Raw genomic sequence first — 22,810 nt, 5'->3', positions numbered from 1 at the left:
ATATGTAGTATGCATGTTGTATGTATGTAGCATGTAATTTTTTTTTTTTATTTTTTTTTTTTACATTCAACACATTAGCCGGATGATGGGACTACTACTGTCCCATCATTGGCTAATGTGTCAATCACTGTCATGGTAGCAGGCATCGCCCGATGGGACTTGTAGTCCCATCGGACGATGCCTGCACAGACCACCGGAGCCTGCACAGACCACCGGAGCCTGCACAGACCACCGGCAGGCCGGCACAGCCCCCCGGCAGGCCGGCACAGACCACCGGAGCCTGCACAGGCCACCGGCAGGCCGGCACAGACCACCGGCAGGCCGGTACAGACCCCCGGACAGTCAGCATAGCCCCCCCGAAGGCCCGAACTGACGGCGCATCATGATGACGTCATTTCGGCAGCCAATCGGAAAGCTCAACACTAGTCAGCAGGGGGACACAAAATCGCTAAGACTCCTATTTTTTTTTTCAGAGTTTAATACAAGCAATTCTAGTTTCTTATCGATTTTGTGTCAGCAGGGGGACACAAAATCGCTAAGAAACTAGGATTGCTTGTATTAAACTCTGAAAAAACTAGGATTGCCATTGATTTGTATTGGACTCGTTACTGTGCGAGTAATCGCTTGGAAACTCGCAGAGTACTGACTCCTGCGAGTCCCCTACTACTCGCAGAGTAACGAGTCCTAACGAGTAGATTCGCCCATCCCTATAAGGGATCTGAAGCGTACAGCTGTATACAGTGTAGGGGGCATTGTAAATCTCAGTATATATTTCCAGAGTCAGAAACAGACTGTCACTGGCTCAGTATGGATTAGACCACAATATAAAAAGCATTAAATGGGTAAGGTGTCACAAGCGTACAGCTGTATACAGTGTTGGGGTAATCTTAAATGTACAAATATATTTCTGGAGTTACAGACAGATGTTCACAGGCTCAGTATGGATTACACAAGAATATAAAAATGAGAAAAAGGGAAATGTATTCGAAACGTACACCATTATACAGTGTTGGGGTACTTTGAAATCTTCGTATATATTTCAGTCTCAATAAGCCAGTCCAGACTCTCCGCTACAAGAAGCTAGATGGATAAAAGTACAGATGGAAAGTCGAGTGATTTCAGAAAAGTTTGAATTACTACCGTATATACTCGAATATAAGTCGAGATTTTCAGCCCATTTTTTTGGCTGAAAGTCCCCCCTCTCGGCTTATATTCGAGTCATATACACCAGGGAGTCAGAGGGGGGCGGGGGTGTCAGGTCATACTTACCCATTCTGACGCTGTCTCTTGAGCCCCCAGCTTCTCCGCGCTCTCCCTTCCTGCCTTCAGCGGTCACGTGGTACCGCTCATTAAAAATATGCGCATATTCATGAGTCTTAATGAGCGGTACCACGTGACCACTGAAGGCAGGAAGGGAGAGCGCGGAGAAGCTGAGGGCTGAAGAGACAGCATCAGGACGGGTAAGTATAGCGATACTCACCTGTCCTGCATCCATGGCTGCTTGCTGCTGTCTGGCACATCATCTGTCAGTGACTTCAGACAGCAGAGGGCGCGGTGACGTGGTTAGTGCGCACCACACCCCCTGCAGTCTGAACGTCACTGACCGATGACGTACCAGACAGCAGCAAGCAGCCATGGACGCAGGACAGGTGAGTATCTCAGGTGCCAGCAGTGACACCGGCACCTGACACCCAGCGACGGAGAGGTGAGTATGTCTTTTTTTTATTTTTACATGCAGCAGCAGCAGCAGCAGCACATGGGGCCATAATCTATTTAGCATCTTATGGGGCAGCATATGGGGGAATAATCTATGGAGCTTCTTATGGGGGCAGCATATGGGGGAATAATATATGGAGCATCTTATGGGGGTAGCATTTGGGGGAACAATCTATGGAGCATCTTATGGGGGCAGCATATGGGGGAATAATCTATGGAGCTTCTTATGGGGGCAGCATATGGGAGAATAATCTATGGAGCTTCGTATGGGGGCAGCATATGGGAGAATAATCTATGGAGCTTCTTATGGGGGCAGCATATGGGGAATAATCTATGGAGCATTTTCCACCCTAGGCTTATACTCGAGTCAATACGTTTTCTGAGTTTTTGTGGCAAAATTTGGGGGATCGGCTTATACTCGGGTCGGCTTATACTCAAGTATATACGGTAATCGCGGGAAAACCTCCCGGGAGAATTAGCAGAGGCGATGGTGACCCTCAATTACTTTTACTGTGGATACAGCTAAAACAGAAATTAGTGAAGAAAGGGTTGCTGTATCGCAGCAGCGTCGATCCCATCACCGTTACTCACCTCCATCACATTGTGATCGCAGGGAGAGCTGTAGACATGGTCCTCACTGCCTATCATGATCTGTCTGGTCACTTTGGAGTGCAAAACACAGAAGCCACAGGCGTAGGGGATTCTGTTGGATTGCCATGAGAGGAGACATTGAAAAATAGTGGCAGGAAGGTCACACATCTATGACTATGAAAAATGTGAAAGGTGATCATAAAGCACCACTGCATCTGATTGTGAGTTGACGTCCATTACAAATGGTAGCCATTGATCATCTGAAGGTAGAGGCCAGCAGGACAGGCCATAGCTACATCTTAACCATCATCGATCAGTACACCAAATTTGTAGTGGCCGTCCCTGTGAAGGATTTAACTGGCCAGACTACACAGTGGTGGAGCAGGGAGAAGTAAGTATTGCAAGTGCTGTTTCCCTGAGCAAGCAGGGTGGTGCCAGTCGTGGGTGCCGGTACTGGCAAAGGGCCCTTCATCAGGCCTGGCGTCAGCACCCAGCGTACCCGGGCAAGTGCCGGGGCCCTGGCACGACGGAAGGGCCCACACACGCTGTCTGGCTGCTGGGGAATGCGACCTAATCTGATTCAGTGGCTCCGGCAGGAGACGCGCGCCTTAGCCAATCACAGTCCAGCAGCCCAGGAGTGTCTTCCTTTGATTGGTGGGAGAGCTCCCCTCCCCTGTCTCTTGTCACGTGTGCCGCGGCCCGCAGGGAGGAAGTGACGAGGCAGAAACAGGACAGGGCGGACGGAGGACGCAGGGCAGGAGCTCTGTGAAGCGCGCTGCGCGCCTCTCTCTGGAAATAGAGGGACCGGGCGGCGACCGGACACTGGCGACGGCAAGAGTCGAGACACATCTCCTGACCTGCCTACCACCCGCCAGGCTGCAGTGTGGTTCGGAGCCGCCGGTGTCAGGGAGGCACTGCAGGTATGTGACGGGCCCACCACAACAAGGGTGTCTCCCCCACGCCTCACAAATATCAGGCCCGAGCAGCCATGTTAGTGGTGGCAAACTCCTCAGAGTTCCCTGCATTCCTCACTTTCCCACTACCAGAGAACACACTGATGCTGTTCATGCTCTGTGGAGCCTTTATTTCAGCCTGGCAGCATGCCCGCCACACTAAGCTTGTGGGAGATTTGTTGGGACTGGCAGAGGATTTTCCACGACGTATCTGCAGTAAAATCCATTCCCAGTGTGTCACATGCGGATTTTATCAGGGATTTTCTCCTATATCCGCACAAATCTGCCTCACAGGTCAATTACCCTACAGTTTGAATATACACCATTAGACATTAGTCACAAGCACCTCACTGTGGTACGTGCAGTCGATGCCACGTTCACTGATGGAGACGCGCCTATGCTAGGAAGCTGCCGAAACAGATGTTATCAACCTTCCATACTGGCGGAAATATGATGAAAGCAAACCCGCTAAAGGTTAAGCAGAAAGTGGACACAATTGCAGAACCGTGTACACTGCCAATATTCAGCACAGAAACCCATAAGGGAAATCTGCACCAAGTGCGCATCGACTATAATAAAAATATTGCACGTGACCATTCCCATATTCCAGGGCAGCCCAGATGTGTGGTCACTGCTTTCTGGTAGTTGGCACCTGATGTGTGGTCACTGCTTTCTGGTAGTTGGCACCTGATGTGTGGTCACTGCTTTCTGGCAGTTGGCACCTGATGTGTGGTCACTGCTTTCTGGCAGTTGGCACCTGATGTGTGGTCACTGCTTTCTGGTAGTTGGCACCTGATGTGTGGTCACTGCTTTCTGGTAGTTGGCACCTGATGTGTGGTCACTGCTTTCTGGTAGTTGGCACCTGATGTGTGGTCATTGCTTTCTGGCAGTTGGCACCTGATGTGTAGCCACTGGCGGCTGACCTATATTTCTCTGCTGTATCTGTGCATCATGAATCGTGGTATGTGTTCAAGGGGGGGCCCACTGAGACTGTTTCGCCCGGGGCCCTCAAAAACCTGGAGCTGGCCCTGCCCCTCATAGCACGGCAGTGTGTCTGACGGCGAGTGGGCCCCCCCACCATCAGAGACACTTTACTGTACTATGAGAGGCCCTGTGCCAGTGCCGTCACCCAAGGGTGGGCACACACACCTGTTCAGGGCAACAGCACTTGCCCGGGGGCGGCAGGTGGTGACCCCGGTCCTGGGGGGGAGCACAGTTAGGGAGATTTAAAAAATTGCATATGTTTATGTGTAGGCTGGACTTTCAGCAGCTGCAAATGGAGGAATTGGAGAAGTCCGAGGAATAGGAGGACAAAAGCAAGCCATTTTTCTGCCAATCTATGTGCTATCAGGGGAAGGTGGGACAAAATCCTTGGAAACCCATGCGTGGTTCATTTTAATGAAGGTTAGATCATCCACATTTTGGGTTGACAGACGGGTCCTTTTTTCTGTCAGGATTGATCCAGCTGCACTGAAGACTCTTTCCGATAGCACACTTGCAGCTGGGCAAGCGAGCTCCTGTAAGGCATATTGGGCCAATTCAGGCCAGGTGTCCAGTTTAGCGGCCCAATAGTCAAAGGGGAATGACCTGTGTGGGAGAACATCGATATGGGAGGAGAAGTAGTTTGTAACCATAGTTGACAACTGCTGTCTCCTGTCACTTTCCATCGATTCTGTATTAGCTGTCGTCTGCACGGGACTTGAGAAAGAAACAAGAGAATGCTGGAGTCCAGATCTAAAGCAGTGCAAAATGTTATTGACAAACAACAGGCACATATAGAGTAACAGAACAATCATGATAGGATAATAAGAAGGCAATAAATGACTGCCCGGAGCCCACTGAGACAGACAAATCAGCAACAAGTAAATGTGTTATCATGTGAAAAGCACTCAGGCCCTTTGTAAGGGAAATGAATTAGTGCAGGTAAAAAGTGCTGGGGAGTCTGCACTGAAAAGAGTTAATCCACAGAAGTCTATGGCACTAGACCCTGGCAGTATGAATCTATAATGCTGCGGCAATGAGTATGACCCCCACTGATATCTAATTCGCTGTGGGCAATATAATCTGAAAATGCAGCATATCATAAGGGGGGCAGTAAGACATCACCACCGCACCAGTGTCCCCGCAGTAGCGAGTGCAGTACAATCCAGGCAGAAAAACGATCAGCACTGTGTATTATATCTATTGCACAGATGCCCAAACGAAGGGGAAGAAAAATATCATTGTATGGACATACCCATCATGTCCTGGTGCAAAGAGACCGCTGATCTGTGCACCCCAACACGTGTTTCGCGGTGAAAATACCGCTTCCTCGGGGGTAGTGCTGATCTTTTTTCTGCCTGGATTGTACTGCACTCGCTACTGCGGGGACGCTGGTCCACTGGTGATGTCTTACTGCCCCCCTTATGATATGCTGCATTTTCAGATTATATTGTCCACAGCGAATTAGATATCAGTGGGGGTCATACTCATTGCCACAGCACTATAGATTCATACTGCCAGGGTCTAGTGCCATAGACTTCTGTGGATTAACTCTTTTCAGTGCAGACTCCCCAGCACTTTTTACCTGCACTAATCCATTTCCCTTACAAAGGGCCTGAGTGCTTTTCACATGATAACAAATTTATTTGTTGCTGATTTGTCTGTCTCAGTGGGCTCCGGGCAGTCATTTATTGCCTTTTTATTATCCTATCATGATTGTTCTGTTACTCTATATGTGCCTGTTGTTTGTCAATAAAAGTTTGCACTGCTTTAGATAGATCTGGACTCCAGCATTCTCTTGTTTCTTTCCAATTTAGTGGGAGCCGTCTTTGTCGATTGAGACTACATGAGACACAATTCTTGTATTTACAGTAATGGACTAAAATGCTTCTTTGGAGAATTTTCTTTTTATACGGTACTTGAGAAATCAGACCACAACATGGTCTGGAACCCCGTCTCCAACGCCAGTTCGGCTGTGTGCACCACGAACACCTCTTCCATTTTGCCCACTACGGCTCGTGGGAGAACCATCACCGCTGCTGTGTGCTGGGAATGCCTCAAACAAATGGTTTACCAGAGTTGCTTGTTTATTAGCCAATATTAGCTCTAGGTTCTCCTGTGGCATGATGTTGTGTAGTTTGCATTTATAGCGTGGATCGAGGATGCTGGCCAACCTGTAGTCGTCATCCCTCATCATTTTGGCAATGCGGTGGTCCCTTTTTAGGATCCGCAAGGCATAATCTGACATGTGGGCCAATGTTCCAGGTGTCAATGCTGCACTGACAGTGATGTGTGGAGGAGCACTTTCTGGCAAATCCACATCCCTCCAGCCTTGTTGTGCCAGACGATGACGCAGGTTCAACACCTCCTGCCTTAGCTGCTATTGTGCTTTTCCCAGAACCAGCCGATGCACCACCACCACCATCAGTACCAGCTGCACCCCCCCCGCCCACGTCCGTGGCCTCTTCCATCATACTTCCTCATTTTTGGGAAAATGTACCAAAAAGACCAGCAGAGAAATGGTACTGTACGAGGAGCGTACAGCTATGTAAGGTGTGTGTAAAAAGTGAAATCTCCGTATATATTTTGTGAGTCACAGACGTTCACCCAGTATGTATTTCACAGTAATCTAACAAGCAGATATACAGTACTGTATCAGAAGTGTACAGCTGTATACGTTGTTGGTGAAAATGTCAATCTCCGTATATGTATTTACGGAGTATCACACACACACACGCTGACTCTGTGTAGATATGACCATAATAAGAACACCAGATATCCGATACTGTTTTATAATCAGACAGCAGTCAATACGGTGTATGGAGAAATGGAAATGTCCGTATATGTATTTACGGAGTGTCACACGCACACACGCTGACTCTGTAGATGTGCACTGACTGTAATAAGAACGCCAGATATCCGACACTGTTTGATAATCGGACAGCAGTCAATATGGTGTATGGAGAAATGGAAATGTCCGTATATGTATTTACGAAGTGTCACACACACGCTGACTCTGTGTAGATGTGACCGTAATAAGAACACCAGATATCCGATAGTGTTTGAATCGGACAGCAGTCAATACCGTGTATGGAGAAATGGAAATGTCCGTATATGTATTTACGGAATGTCACACACAAACGCTGACTCTGTGTAGATGTGACCGTAATAAGAACACCAGATATCCAATACTGTTTGAGAATCGGACACCTCTATACGGTGTATGTATGGAAAAATGTTAATCTCCGTGTATTTTTTTACGGAGTCACACACATATAGCATGTATTTGTCCGTGATACCAGCCAGTACACGGTGGTGTGTGAGGAGCGTACACCTCTATACGGTGTGTGAAAAAATTTACGCTCAGTATCTACTGTGCAGAAAAAAAGGAATAAAAGGATTTTTGCTTTTAAAAAATCAGTCTGCACAGCAGTGTGCAAACAGCAATGCAGCTATCAGGGAGCCTGTGGAGGAACGCACACATGGACCCGTTCCTCCCACGTCACCACGTGACGTAACTACACAGGCACAGCTCTCCGGCGCCCCCTTTGTCTCTCAGGTCAGTAAGGGAACTGCACCTAGAGCAAATGGTCGCCGGGGAGGAGGTCCTGTTACCCGCTGGGGGTTCTAAGATTCGTGATCAGAGTAAAAGCATCAGCCCAAGATTAAGTTTATAGTTTAATTGTCTTAAGAGCACACTAGATAATTACAGAAATATACAGTAAATTTGCAGTCAGAGAAAAGATATAACAATAAGGGTACAAGACTTAAGATATTAAGCTGGATGTCAATTTACCAGATTGTAGGGTCATGTGGGTGCTGGGGAGCTCTGCAGTCCACAGGTACAAGAATCTTAGTTGCCGGACAGACCCCCAAAGCATGGGCCGCTGCTCCCCTCGGCAGGTCTGTCCCCAGGTCCTTCTTAGATAGTCATTGTCCGGATCTTCTGTGTGAAGGAATGAATGTCTGCCAGGGGCTGCGAGTCCTTAAACATGCTAGGTTCCTCCCCCTGTGTCAGAGGGTGGGCTAATAATCCATGCTCCTAGGATGGAGCCAAAGCGTCTGGGACACACAAAGGACGTATATTCCTGCGTCTGCTAACAGGTACATTCTAATTGAAGCCCTAGGTTTTTTCCGGCCCCCTGCTGGCACGGCTCCGTACCTGAGCTTTGAAGCTCTGTTTTGGGCCTATTCTCATTATCACACCAATGGCCCTGCCTATTTAGCATTGGAACACCAAATCCTGCTTGTATTCACTAAGTACACAGCACCTGGGGGTATAGAAGCTGCCTGTAATTTCTGAACTTAGACCAAAATGCTTGCCGAGCTCAGACATGTGGCCCCATCTCTAAGATGGCGGCTGCTCCTTCATCACACCTCCCTGCTTTAGAGGGCGCTAGGGGGTATCACATTCCTGTGATCCCCATGCGCCCTTCCGCACCCTCTCCTTGCCGGGAAGGTTGCACACTGGGTGGGCACAAGCCTCCCGCTCATGATGGGCCTTCATCATGTTCACGTGGAAGGCCTTCCTCCTTCCACCGGCGTGGTCCAGGGTGACCAAATAGGTGACAGCGTTGAGCCGCTGGTGCACGAGGTATGGACGAAGCTTGTTTTGAGGTACGGGGACCAGTACCCACACCTTTTGACCCACCTCGTAGGTCCGCTCACAAGCATTCTGGTCGTACCACCGCTTCTGGTCAGCCTGGGCTTGGGCCATATTGTCATGCACCAGCCGTGTCAAGGCCGTCATTCTGTCTCGGAAGCGCACGACATACTCAATGACCGACACTCCAGGGTTAGCCAAATCCCCTTCCCATGCTTCCTTCACCAGAGCAAGGGGCCCCCGTACATGTCGCCCGTACAGGAGCTCAAAGGGGGAGAACCCTGTTGAGGCCTGTGGGACCTCTCGGTAGGCAAACAGCAGGTGTGGGAGATACCGCTCCCAGTCTCTCCCGTGGGAGTCGACCAACATCTTCAGCATCTGCTTTAAGGTGCCATTGAACTGCTCACACAGGCCATTAGTCTGTGGGTGGTACGGGCTGGCTACCAGATGTTGCACCTGTAACTGCTTACAGAGAGACTCCATCAGCTGCGACATGAACTGGGTCCCTCGGTCGGTGAGCATTTCCTGGGGAAACCCCACTCTGGAGAAAATCTCCAGTAAGGCAGTGGCCACTTTGTCGGCCCGAATGGACGACAAAGCTACCGCCTCCGGGTACCGGGTGGCATAGTCCACTACCGTTAGTATGAAGCATTTCCCGAAGCAGCTGGGAGTGGACAGAGGTCCAATGAGATCCACAGCCACCCTCGAGAAAGGCTCTTCGATGATGGGCAGAGTTACTAGTGGGGCTTTGGGGCGCCGCCCTGTTTTCCCCACCCTCTGACAGGTGTCACACGAACGGCAGTAGGCAATCACCTCGGTCCTCATTCCTGGCCAGTAGAAATGCTGAGCTAGCCTGCCCCTGGTTTTAGCAATCCCTAGGTGTCCAGCCATGGGAATCTCGTGTGCGATCCGCAACAATTCTGCCCTGAACGGATAGGGTACCACTAACTGTCGGTCCCTGGGCCACGCCTCCGGTGAACCCTGCTGGACCGTTACCCGGTACAGCCATCCCTGGTCCCAGACCACTCGCTCGCGGTGGGACTCCATGGGAGGCTGTGCCGCCTGCTCCTTGAGAGCTTTCAGGCTAGCGTCAGCTTCCAACGCTGCCTGAAATCCCTGACTCGATGTGGCAAGAATTGACGAAACTGCCACCTCCTCTGTCAGCTCCCCGGGACCTGTCTCCTGGCCGCTGTCTGACTCGGCAGCCACTTGGTCGGAGAGAGGGGAACCGTCGGACCTCCATGAGGCTCCTTGGGCTCCAGCGCTCCTACTCCTGGTAACAGCGGCCACGACCGCTGAGACCACAGGTAGCGCCTGCTTCCCCTCGGCCCCCGACCAAGTCGCTGGGTCAGGCAGACTTCCCTGGCCTCCTGACATCCCGGATGTGGGGAACTCCTGCTCTGGGGTCTTACCTGGTGGCTCCTCTCCCGGGACGCCCCCTCCCCCCATGGCCTGTTCCTCTTTCTGCAGAGGCCCTCGACTCAGCAGGCTGGATTCACTTAGGGGCCCTACACTGCCCATTGCAGCCCCTCCCTCCACCTCTGAGCTCTCCCCTGCAGGCTTCTCACCTGTCCTCACTGTGAGCCCTGTGTGTGTAGTGTCAGTGCATGGCTTACCATCAGGTTTCAGTCCCTCCCCCACTGTTGGAGGCACATTCAACACATTAACATTAGCATTCACAGTAGAGTCATGATATTCTTGGGGAGCCGGACTTGGGGGTTCAGTGGTTACCCACTGAGTCACTAGCCGCCCCAAATCGGTCCCAAGCAACACATTGGCAGGAAAATTTGGCATTACTCCCACCTCCATTGTTGGAGGCACATTCAATACATTAGCATTTGCAGTCACAGTAGGGTCATGACATTCTTGGGGAGCCGGACTTGGGGGTTCAGTGGCCACATACTGAGACACTAGCTGCCCCAAATCGGTCCCAAGCAACACATTGGCAGGAAGATTTGGCGTTACTCCCACCTCCCGCATTCCCCTCCCGGCACCCCAGTCCAAAAACACCTTGGCAACGGGCAGCGCCGGTTCAACACCTCCAATTCCGGAGATGGAAAGGGTTTTCCCAGGCACCAAGTCTTGAGGGGACACCACCTCAGGAAGTACCAGGGTCCGTTCAGCGCCTGTGTCTCGCAGTCCCATGACCGCTGAGCGGCCGATGGTGACGGGTTGGTAATTGTCCAGGGACCTCTCTCCACCCCCCCCACACACAAAACAGTGGACGGTTTCTGGGACAGGGATGGGGCCTTATGGCGCTGGGGACACGCAGCCTTAAAGTGTCCCGGCTGGTTGCAATGATGAAGTCTGGGTTCTGCTCCTGGCCTGGAGAGGGCAGCAGGGGGGTACACCCATTGCACTCTGGGGGCTGGGGGGACAGGGGCGGGACTGGGCTTACCCCCTCTCCAGGTGCTGCTGGCAGGCTTCTTCGGCTCAGGGGCCCTGTTGTTGGCATACTCGTCTGCCAGGGCGGCTGTAGCAGAAGCCCCCTTTGGTTCCCGGTCACGGAGGAACTGCTGGAGGTCCTCTGGGCAGTTCCACAAGAACTGCTCCGTGACAAACAGTTCCTGGACCTCCTGGCGGGTGGTGAGCTCTAGACGCGAGGTCAATTGCTCCGCAGCTCTCAGCAGTGCCCGCATGTGGTCGGTCCAGGTGTCCTTTGAGCCCCGCTGCAGGCTCCGGAACTTCCTGCGGTACGACTCCGGGGTGAGGTTGTAGTGCTGGATCAGGGCCCGCTTGATGCTGTTGTAGTTCTGCTCCTCCCCGGCAGGTAAGTCCCCCAAAACTTCCAGGGATTTACCCCTCAAACGGGGGGTCAGGTACCTTGCCCACTGATCCAGGGCCAGATGGTGTTGGAGGCAGGTTCTTTCAAAGGCCAGCAGAAAGGAATCCAGGTCTCCATCCTTTTCAAGCAAGGGGAAGTCCTCCGCCCGCACCTTGGAAGCCTTGGTCCCTGGTGGGGCTGGAGCGTCCAGCGGGAGCCCGTGCTGAGCCATCTCCAGTCGATGCCGGCGATCCGCCGCTTCACGGCGTTCAGTATACTCACGCTCCGCTGCTCTCGCGGCCGCTGCTTGCTCACGCTCCGCTGCTTTCTCTGCTGCCGCTAGGAGTCTGTCATGGGCGGCGTCATTACCAGCCTCGAGCTGTGCCATAGCCGCTTGGAAAAGGGCCTCCGATCTGGACAGGCTGGGGTGGGCATGTGGTGGGCAGTCCATTGCGGGACTGAGCACGGGGGTCTGGCTCCTTGGGGAGCCCTGGCTGAGCTCCCCCTCGCCTTCATTGGTATTGTCCTCCACCACCTCCACATAGACCATAGCATTGGCCTCCCCCTTTGTCCTACTCCTGGTGCCTTCCACCATCTTGGGAACCTTTGGTTACTGACACAGCTGCAACCCTGGCCTCGCACACAATTTATTATATTTGCCCTCTGACCGTCTAGTGCTGGGCTGACCTTAAGACCCCAGCAGTGAAAGTTACCGCTGGTAGTCTCTAGTGTCTGGGAGTAGGGGTCCCACGCACACTATTACTCTGATCCCACCGCTTGCCACCAAGTGTGGAGGAACGCACACACGGACCCGTTCCTCCCACGTCACCACGTGACGTAACTACACAGGCACAGCTCTCCGGCGCCCCCTTTGTCTCTCAGGTCAGTAAGGGAACTGCACCTAGAGAAAATGGTCGCCGGGGAGGAGGTCCTGTTACCCGCTGGGGGTTCTAAGATTCGTGATCAGAGTAAAAGCATCAGCCCAAGATTAAGTTTATAGTTTAATTGCCTTAAGGGCGCACTAGATAATTACAGAACTATACAGTAAATTTGGAGTCAGAGAAAAGATATAACAATAAGGGTACAAGACTTAAGATATTAAGCTGGACGTCAATTTACAAGATTGTAGGGTCATGTGGGTGCTGGGGAGCTCTGCAGTCCACAGGTACAAGAATCTTAGTTGCCGGACAGACCCCCAAAGCATGGGCCGCTGCTCCCCTCGGCAGGTCTGTCCCCAGGTCCTTCTTAGATCGTCATTGTCCGGATCTTCTGTGTGAAGGAATGAATGTCTGCCAGGGGCTGCGAGTCCTTAAACATGCTAGGTTCCTCCTCCTGTGTCAGAGGGTGGGCTAATAATCCATGCTCCTAGGATGGAGCCAAAGCGTCTGGGACACACAAAGGATGTACACTCACTGGCCACTTTATTAGGTACACCATGCTAGTAACGGGTTGGACCCCCTTTTGCCTTCAGAACTGCCTCAATTCTTCGTGGCAGAGATTCAACAAGGTGCTGGAAGCATTCCTCAGAGATTTTGGACCATATTGACATGATGGCATCACACAGTTGGCGCAGATTTGTCGGCTGCACATACCTGATGCGAATCTCCCGTTCCACCACATCCCAAAGATGCTCTATTGGATTGAGATCTGGTGACTGAGGAGGCCATTTGAGTACAGTGAACTCATTGTCATGTTCAAGAAACCAATCTGAGATGATTCGAGCTTTATGACATGGCGCATTATCCTGCTGAAAGTAGCCATCAGATGTTGGGTACATTGTGGTCATAAAGGGATGGACATGGTCAGCAACAATACTCAGGTAGGCTGTGGCGTTGCAACGATGCTCAATTGGTACCAAGGGGCCCAAAGAGTGCCAAGAAAAAATTCCCCACACCATGACACCACCACCACCAGCCTGAACCGTTGATACAAGGCAGGATGGATCCATGCTTTCATGTTGTTTACGCCAAATTCTGACCCTACCATCCGAATGTCGCAGCAGAAATCGAGACTCATCAGACCAGGCAACGTTTTTCCAATCTTCTACTGTCCAATTTCGATGAGCTTGTGCAAATTGTAGCCTCAGTTTCCTGTTCTTAGCTGAGAGGAGTGGTACCCAGTGTGGTCTTCTGCTGCTGTAGCCCATCTGCCTCAAAGTTCGACGCACTGTGCGTTCAGAGATGCTCTTCTGCCTACCTTGGTTGTAACGGGTGGCAATTTGAGTCACTGTTGCCTTTCTATCAGCTCGAACCAGTCTGCCCATTCTCCTCTGACCTCTGGCATCAACAAGGCATTTCCGGCCACAGAACTGCCGCTCACTGGATTTTTTTTCTTTTTCGGACCATTCTCTGTAAACCCTAGAGATGGTTGTGCGTGAAAATCCCAGTAGATCAGCAGTTTCTGAAATACTCAGACCAGCCCTTCTGGCACCAACAATCATGCCACGTTCAAAGGCACTCAAATCACCTTTCTTCCCCATACTGATGCTCGGTTTGAACTGCAGGAGATTGTCTTGACCATGTCTACATGCCTAAATGCACTGAGTTGCCGCCATGTGATTGGCTGATTAGAAATTAAGTCTTAACACACAGTTGGACAGGTGTACCTAATAAAGTGGCCAGTGAGTGTATATTCCTGTGTCTGCTAGCAGGTACATTCTAATTGAAGCCCTAGGCTTTTTTCCGGCCCCCTGCTGGCACGGCTCCGTACCTGAGCTTTGAAGCTCTGTTTTGGGCCTATTCTCATTATCACACCAATGGCCCTGCCTATTTAGCATTGGAACACTAAATCCTGCTTGTATTCACTAAGTACACAGCACCTGGGGGTATAGAAGCTGCCTGTAATTCCTGAACTTAGACCAAAATGGATGCCGAGCTCAGACATGTGGCCCCATCTCTAAGATGGCGGCTGCTCCTTCATCACAGAGCCTTATAAGGCAGTCTAATCACCAACAGAGCTGCTGCACACAAATATATCCTCCCCTGTCACTGCACACTGTACTGTTGTGTTTTACAGTGACATTCGCTATCAGCAGAAGGAACTTTTTTTGTTTTTGCCTGCCTAAACACTCTCCCTATTGAGAACGATCAGCAGCAACCTCTCCCTATGCTAAGATTGGCAGAAGTAAGATGGCGGTCGGCGGTCACGGCCTTTTATAGGCACTGTAACGTCACACAAAGCCAGACAATCACTTGAATGCCCTTCTGTAATATGGTGGGGGCCGCTGCCTACGTAATCCCGTTGCCCACAGTGTGCGTCCTTGATGATTGGCTGAGAAAAGGCGCTGGAAGGATTGTGGGAAATGCGACTTTGGCGCTCAAGTCGGTGACCTCACGCTATGGTCGGGTTTCGATCGGCGAAACCCGACTTTAAGCCAAAGTCGTCGGATTCTGAATTTGGCTGACCCGTTTCGCTCAACTCTAGTTTGTGGTGTTCATTCTGCCTCCCAAATATCGAATAAAAAGAAACCAATCAATGTTATGTATGCGAAAATAATACCAATTCTCATCTCACAAAAACAAGTCCCCACTCAGGTCCATCATCTGTCAATGGAAAAACAGAGGTTCCCACACTATTAGTGGCCCAAAGGCTGCTGAAAAGCAACAAGGTTTCTATAAACCAATCCAGCAAAATCCGCTCTCACTTCGGAGTCTTGCAGTGTGCGCAAACAACATTTAGGATCCCTGTATTGAGCAATATTATAGTGAGAAGAACCCACTTAATTTGCGGTGTGTGTCTCCTGGAGCACAATCTGGGCACTATGTGCTGGGGAATAAAATGGCAAATGTGTAATTTTCACTCTCCAACATCCACTGCGTGTTAATTTCAGGAAAGTGGCTGTGGAGTCAAAATATTCACTCCACCTACACACGTGGTCAAAATTGTTGGTGCCCCTCGTTTAATGACAGAAAAACCCACAATGGTCACAGAAATAACTTGAATCTCACAAAAGTAATAATAAATCAAAAATCTATAAAAATTAACAAATGAAAGTTAGACATTGCTTTTCAACCATGCTTCCACAGAATTTAAAAAAGTAAAACTCATGAAATAGGCCTGGACAGAAATGATGGTTCCCTTAACTAACATATTTTGTTGCACAACCTTTTGAGGCAATCACTACAATCAAACGATTCTTGTAACTGTCAATGAGACTTCTGCTCCTCTCGACAGATATTTTGGCCCACTCTTCAAGAGCAAACTGCTCCAGTTCTCGTGTTTGAAGGTTGCCTTTTCCAGACGGCATGTTTCAGCTCTTTCAAAAGATGCTCATTAGGATTTAGGTCAGGGCTCATAGAAGGCCACTTCAGAATAGTCCAATATTTTCCTCTTAGCCATTCTTGCGTGTTTTTAGCTGTGTATAGCGTCATTATCCTGCAAGACCCATGACCTGCGACTGAGACCAAGTTTTCTGACATTGGGCAGCACATTTCTCTCTAGAATCCCTTGATAGTCTTGAGATTTCATTGTACCCTGCACAGATTCTAGACACCCTGTGCCAGATGCAGCAAAGCAGCCCCAGAATGCAACAGAGTCTCCTCCATGTTTCACAGTAGGGACAGCATTCTTTTTGTGATATGCTTCATTTTTCCGTCTGAGAACATAGAGCTGATGTGCCTTGCCATAAAGTTCCATTTTTGTCTCATCTGTCCATAGGACATTCTTCCAGAAGCTTTGTAGCTTGTCAACATGTAGTTTGGCAAATTCCAGTCTGTTTTTTTGTTTTTTTTTCAACAATGGTGTCCTCCTTGGTCGTCTCCCATGAAGTCCACTTTGGCTCATACGACAGATGGTGGGATCTGACACTGATGTTCCTTGAGCTTGAAGTTCACCTTTAATATGTTTAGAAGTTTTTCTGGGCTCTGTTACCATTCATATTATCTGTCTCTTTGATTTGTCATCAATTTTCCTCATATGGTCATGTCCAGGGAGGTTGGCTACAGTCCCATGGATATTAAATTTCTCAATAATATGTGCAACTTTAGTCACAAGAACATGAAGCTGCTTGGAGATGGTCTTATAATTTTTACCTGTAACATGTTAGTCTATAATTTTCTTTCTAATTTCGTGAGACAACTCTTTCCTTCGCTTCCTCTGGTCCATGTTGAGTGTGATACACACCATGTCACCAAACAGCACAGTGAGGATCTGTAGCCTCTATACAGGCCACTCACTGATTCCAGGATTGTAGACACCGGTGATGCTAATTAGTGGACACACCGCAATTTCACATTCTGTGGAAGCATGGTTGAAAAGCAATGTCTGACTTTCATTTGTTTATTTTCATAGATTTTTTATTTATTATTACTTTTGTCAAATTTAAGTTATTTCTGTGACCATTGTGGATTTTTCTGTCATTAAACGATGGGTACCAACAATTTTGACCACGTGTGTATAGATTATAACCTTCAGTGAATTAATTAATAACATGGAATTACTTTATGGGGATTTCGACTATTCTGGTTTTCTGTCATTTAGTTATATTAGGGCTTCTGCATATGGTGTGTCCAATCTCATCTGGGATCTGTTCCTGCTGTCCAGCTGGAGTAATCTGCTCCCTACTTCAGCCAATTGGAAAGTACCACACCCTACTAAAGCGCAAAGCACATGGCCGGAATCTGCCAGATACAGCGCTGTTCTCCTCTGGTTCAGTCCTCTGTGCTCAGCTTGCGGCTTGTGTATTTGTTTGCGGTTGTGACCGTGGCCCATTTACTGACTACTCTTGTGTCTTCTGATTCTGTATTCTGTCCTTCTGGTTCTGACCCAGCTACCTGTCTATTCTTCTTGCCATCTAACACCACAGAATAGCAGGTAACACCATGGTACAAGCCTAGGGGTCCCTGTGTAAGGTCAGATCCATGTAAGGGTGTTAAAGGGCGATGAGCAAGGCAATCCTTGGGATATGGAAAGCAGAGAAGATAGAGCCAAGCATGTTCATGGTGGACATCTTTTGAGCTGCCAGGTGACCATGAACAGAGCTCCCAATACATTGTGTCTGCAAACTATTCCAGCTAGATCTGCATTCAAATAGCTAAATGGCGCTCCTTCCCTACTGAACACTGCCATGTGCCCAGACGGTAGTGTACAACCGTATATAGGGTATTTGTAAGATCCATTTGTTTTCTATTATCCTTTGTGAATAATTTACCACCACATAAAGTGACACACGTCAGATATTAATAATGGGGCCTGATTAGGAACACAAAACTGACTGCAGGAAGAGGTTAAATCAGAGGATTTTGGACACTACTGTAATCTAAAACTGTGACTATAGACAATAATATCTACTGAAATGATCAAACTCCACAGTCTCCATCAGTAAAAAATGAGTAGCTAGTGGTAAAACCTCTCTGGTGTAATTAGAGTATGGGGCTCGGTGACGTCACAATCTAAACTATCGTAAGGGCCAATATTTTCTGTCAGATAGAATCATAGAATCGTAGAGTTGGAAGGGACCTCCTGGGCCATCTGGTCCAACCCCCTGCTCAAAGCAGGATTTGCTAAATCATCCCTGTCAGATGTCTGTCCAGCCTCTGTTTGAAGACTTCCATTGAAGGAGAACTCACCACTTCTCGTGGCAGCATGTTCCACTCACTGATCACTCTAACTGTCAAAAAGTTTTTTCTAATATCTAATCTGTGTCTCCTCCCATTCAGTTTCATCCCATTGCTTCTAGTCTTTCCTTGTGCAAATGAGAATAAAGTTGATCCTTCTACAATGTGACAGCCCTTTAGATATTTGTAGACAGCTATTAAGTCTCCTCTCAGTCTTCTCTTTTGCAAACTAAACATTCCCAAATCCTGCAACCTTTCCTCATAAGACAGGGTTTGCAGACCGGTCACCATTCTGGTCGCTCTTTTCTGAACTTGCTCCAGTTTGTTGATGTCTTTTTTAAAATGTGGTGCCCAAAACTGGACACAATATTCCAGATGAGGTCTGACCAAAGAGGAGTAGAGGGAAATAATGACTTCACGTGATCTAGACTGTATGCTTCTGCTAATACATCCTAGAATTGCATTTGCCTTTTTGCTGCTGCATCACACTGTTGACTCATATTCAGTCTGTGATCTATTAGTATACCCAAGTCTATTTCACATGTGCTGTCACTTAGCCCTATTCCTCCCATTCTATATATGCTTTTTTCATTTTTATTGCCCAGATGTAGTACTTTGCATTTCTCCCTGTTAAAAACCATTCATGAAGAAATATTACACATTTATAGAGAACTGTGTATAAAAGTGCAGAGCTGAGAGGTCTTAAAGGGAACCTGTCAGCAGGATTGTGCTCAGTAACCTGCCTGCCCACCATGTACATACACACACACGTACTCACACACACATCTCCAGCACAGGCCACAAACCACCCTCTTTCCTGCCTGCTGTGACTGCACGGAGGTGGGTGCACAGGCAGCTGCGGGACACACACACACGTACACACACACATACACTTCCCTCTCGATGCGATAACGTCGGGCACACCTCTAGTCAACAATAATATCAATGCTATTATATGCATTATGTAAATATGGGGGGCAGGTCAGTGAGGGATCAGCGACCTGTCATAAGCCAGTACAGATGAATATGTAATCAGCGCACCACATAAAGCCCCGCCCACAGCCCCACCCACAGCCCCGCCCCAGAGTACGAGAATCTCATTAACTGAAAGCTACAAATACAGAATAAACAACAGTAAATCAGAGTCGCCCTCATTTATGGTGGACCATTGGAGCTACTATGGATCCTGAGCAGAAGATTAGAGAAAATAATATTGCTCCCCATTTCAGGAGAGATTGTGCAGTAATCTGAATTCCTTAGGATCAAAAACAATGTAATTTATGACGTGGAGGGAATCCATGACACCAGGGCTGGAGCCAACACATCTCCTGCAGGCGGGAATAAATGTATATTACAGCTATTAGCCACGCACAGCTTAGAGATCTATCATGGCACAGGTGGAATGTTTGTCCTGGAGATTATCACAATCCTCCTGGAAGTTAGTTGGTTTTAATACAAATTGAAAAGTCAGGATAAAGGGAAACTCTGCTGTTATTGTACAAAAATTCACACTTAGCCTAAATGTGCAGTGAGGTTATGTGCACACGTTGCGGAACTCCCGTGGAAGTTACCGAGAGAATTCCATTCCGTGGGAAAATCGCATTTTAAATTCCCGCGATTTTCCCGCGGAAAAACTAGCGTTTTGCAAGCGCAATTAGCTTGCAGAATGCTAGCGTTTTCCAAGCGATCTGTAGCATCGCTTGGAGAACTGATTGACAGGTTGGTCACACTCGTCAAACATAGTGTTTGACAAGTGTGACCAACGTTTTACTATTGAGGCTGCCTATGCGGCATCAATAGTAAAAGAGCTAATGTTAAAAATAGTAAAAAAATAAATAAAAAAATCGGGCCATATTCACCTTCCGGCGTCCCGCGCAGTGTCCCCAGGCCTCCACGATCCTCCGGCAGGTCCCGTTCCCAGTGATGCATTGCGGCAATGACCTTTGACGTCGCTACATGATCACGACACACGACGTCAGCAAATGCATCGCAATGCATTACTGGAAACGGTAGCTGCCGCTTGTATCGCTGAGGCCTGGGGACGCTACGCGGGACGCCGGAAGGTGAATATAACCTGATTTTTTAATTTTAATTCTATTTTTTACAGGGATATGGTACCCAGAGCCTGGAGGACAGTCTCCTCTCCTCCGGACCGTGGGTACCATCCGCAAATGTTCTGCTTACTTTTCGCATGGTGTGCACAGCCACATGCGGAAAGTAAGCAGAACAATGCATCCCTATGTGGGCGGATGTGAACGCAGCCTTACTGTTGTTAATTATAAAAGGAAAGTTTGGCCAGAAAGACTGGACCTGGTCTTGTAGGGACCATGAGACATTCAGCAGCACAGAAGGGAGAGAAGATTCATCCGATAACATCTCAGGGATCTAGGAAGCCAACAGAATCATTACCCTCCGCTTTCTCTTACATGCCCAGCAGAAGATTTTTCTTCAAAGTGATTTTCTATCTTGTCAGCACATTCTACGTACGCTGTCATTTGGCTTTATAGTTACAGATCTGGGAAGGTAACGGTCAGCGTCTCCTAATGTGAAGGAGAGAATGGCTAATTCCTGTCTCTTTGTCTTGAGAATAAACTTCAGTTGTGTGCAAGCCTTTACTGAGAAAGGAGTAGACATGTAAGGCCGGTATCACACTACTGTGTGTGATGCGAGAAACTCGCACGAGTCTGTCGCATCAACAGCCATGTATTTCTATGCAGCCGCAGCTCCGGTCCTGAGTACAGGCAGCAGCGCCGGATGTTGATGTGAGAGACTCATGTGTTTCTTGCATCACACACGGTAGTTTGATTCCGGCCTAACTCTGTATTCGGTGTGACTCTTTAAGCGCGCACTCGGCCTATATTGGGTCAGGTACAAGTAATCATATAGATCTCGCTTTAAGGGATCACCCTCACACTAATCCCAGGGGGTAGGTGGATCCTCCAGGTTGTAAGTTCTATAGAAAAGTCCTTTCAATGCCCAAAGTCATTTGAACAGTTTTGGGTGGAGGAGAATGTTGTGGTCTAGAGGCAAAATGGTGATCATGGTAATACGGCCGGACTACACCACCGATAAAGCAGCCACAGCCGGTGACTGAGAGGAATCTGTGACTTCTCTGCATTCAGTGGTTACTACTCACCTGGGTAGTCATATGTGGGAATCTCCTCTTTACACCGCTCATCATCTCTCACATCTGTCTCTGTAGTATTAATATGGGTCAGATCTTCACCCTGAAACAAATATTGTAAAAGTCACCGACAGATGGAGAAGTCCCATCTAGGATCAGCTCTAATCCTGCCATCTCCACCGTTCTCATTACACAAGTATAAAACATATAATACTGGGGGATAAAACAAGACTGAGCACAAGACCTTCACAGCCGTCTACACATCACAGGGGAGATCTCCTGACACCTTCTCTCCATCTACCTGATGATCCTGAGGAGCACTGGGATCTTCTTGGTTACAGTCCTGTGGAAGAAGAGGACGAGGACATCTCTCTGGTGTTGTCCTCTTACTGGATAGATCTGGAGGAAACACATACAGGGACTGAATTCATTCTCTACATACAGATAATTATAGGCCGTGTGTATTTAGTCCTGTCTATTACCTGGAGATGTGAGGGGCTGGGGAACCTCCATTATGACGTTCTTGTACAGATCTTTGTGTCCTTCTAAATACTCCCACTCCTCCATGGAGAAATAGACAGCGACATCCTGACACCTTATAGGAATCTGACACATACAATGATACCGTCATCCCCCGATCCCTTCATAGCGTTACAGTATAATGTCCCAGCATTCCCAGCAGTGTCACCTCTCCAGTCAGCAGCTCAATCATCTTGTAGATGAGTTCTAGGATCTTCTGGTCATTGATGTCCTCATGGGTCAGGGGGTGAGGTGGAGGCCCTGTGATTGGGCTCAGGGGTCTTCCCCATCCCTCAGACACAGGGTCCTGACAGCGATCACCAGAGGTCTTCTTCACCACTGTGTAATCCTGGTTATGGAGAGACACATTAATAAATCTCACTACAGACATTTCCAGAGTCCTCACCTCTCCAGTTCTGTCCATCTGTTATTCCCATAGATAAGAATGATGTAATGTGAGGTCATCAGAATCTCTCACCTCTCCAGTGAGACGGAAGAGGATCTCTAGGGTGAGGTGTAACATTCTCTCCGCCATCTTGTCTCTGTCCATATCCATCCTTGATGGGTAAATCAGGAAAATTCTCTTCTGTAGAAGATCTTCACTGAGAGGATCCGATATTGTAGAGACCTGAATGAGAAGAAGATGATCTGATGTAACATCATAAGAATCCTGTGTAATAATACAACGACAGCAGCAATCTGCAGAGTCGGGACATATGACTCTGCCAAATATATATATATATATATATATATATATATATATATATATATATATATATATACACTCACTGGCCACTTTATTAGGTACACCTGTCCAACTGTGTGTTAAGACTTAATTTCTAATCAGCCAATCACATGGCGGCAACTCAGTGCATTTAGGCATGTAGACATGGTCAAGACAATCTCCTGCAGTTCAAACCGAGCATCAGTATGGGGAAGAAAGGTGATTTGAGTGCCTTTGAACGTGGCATGATTGTTGGTGCCAGAAGGGCTGGTCTGAGTATT

The 22,810-nt window shown here is 48.5% G+C and overlaps 1 protein-coding gene across 1 annotated transcript in view; it reads right to left on the bottom strand.

Moving 5' to 3' along the window:
* The window catches only part of LOC141075937 (uncharacterized), a 54,079-nt gene that overhangs the window by 12,503 nt on the left and 18,766 nt on the right, over positions 1-22,810 (bottom strand). The window contains 5 exon segments of the mRNA XM_073563137.1: positions 21,299-21,389; positions 21,588-21,685; positions 21,769-21,892; positions 21,975-22,154; positions 22,284-22,433. Of these exon segments, the coding sequence (XP_073419238.1) occupies positions 21,299-21,389; positions 21,588-21,685; positions 21,769-21,892; positions 21,975-22,154; positions 22,284-22,433 (643 nt within the window).

This window comes from Dendrobates tinctorius, unplaced genomic scaffold (genome assembly GCF_039654945.1).
Source record: "Dendrobates tinctorius isolate UK_male_01 unplaced genomic scaffold, ASM3965494v1 ptg000380l, whole genome shotgun sequence".
Classification (NCBI taxonomy): Eukaryota; Metazoa; Chordata; class Amphibia; order Anura; family Dendrobatidae; genus Dendrobates; species Dendrobates tinctorius.
The sequence above is the reverse complement of the archived record's forward strand: the minus strand, read 5'-3'. Positions and strand labels throughout refer to the sequence as shown.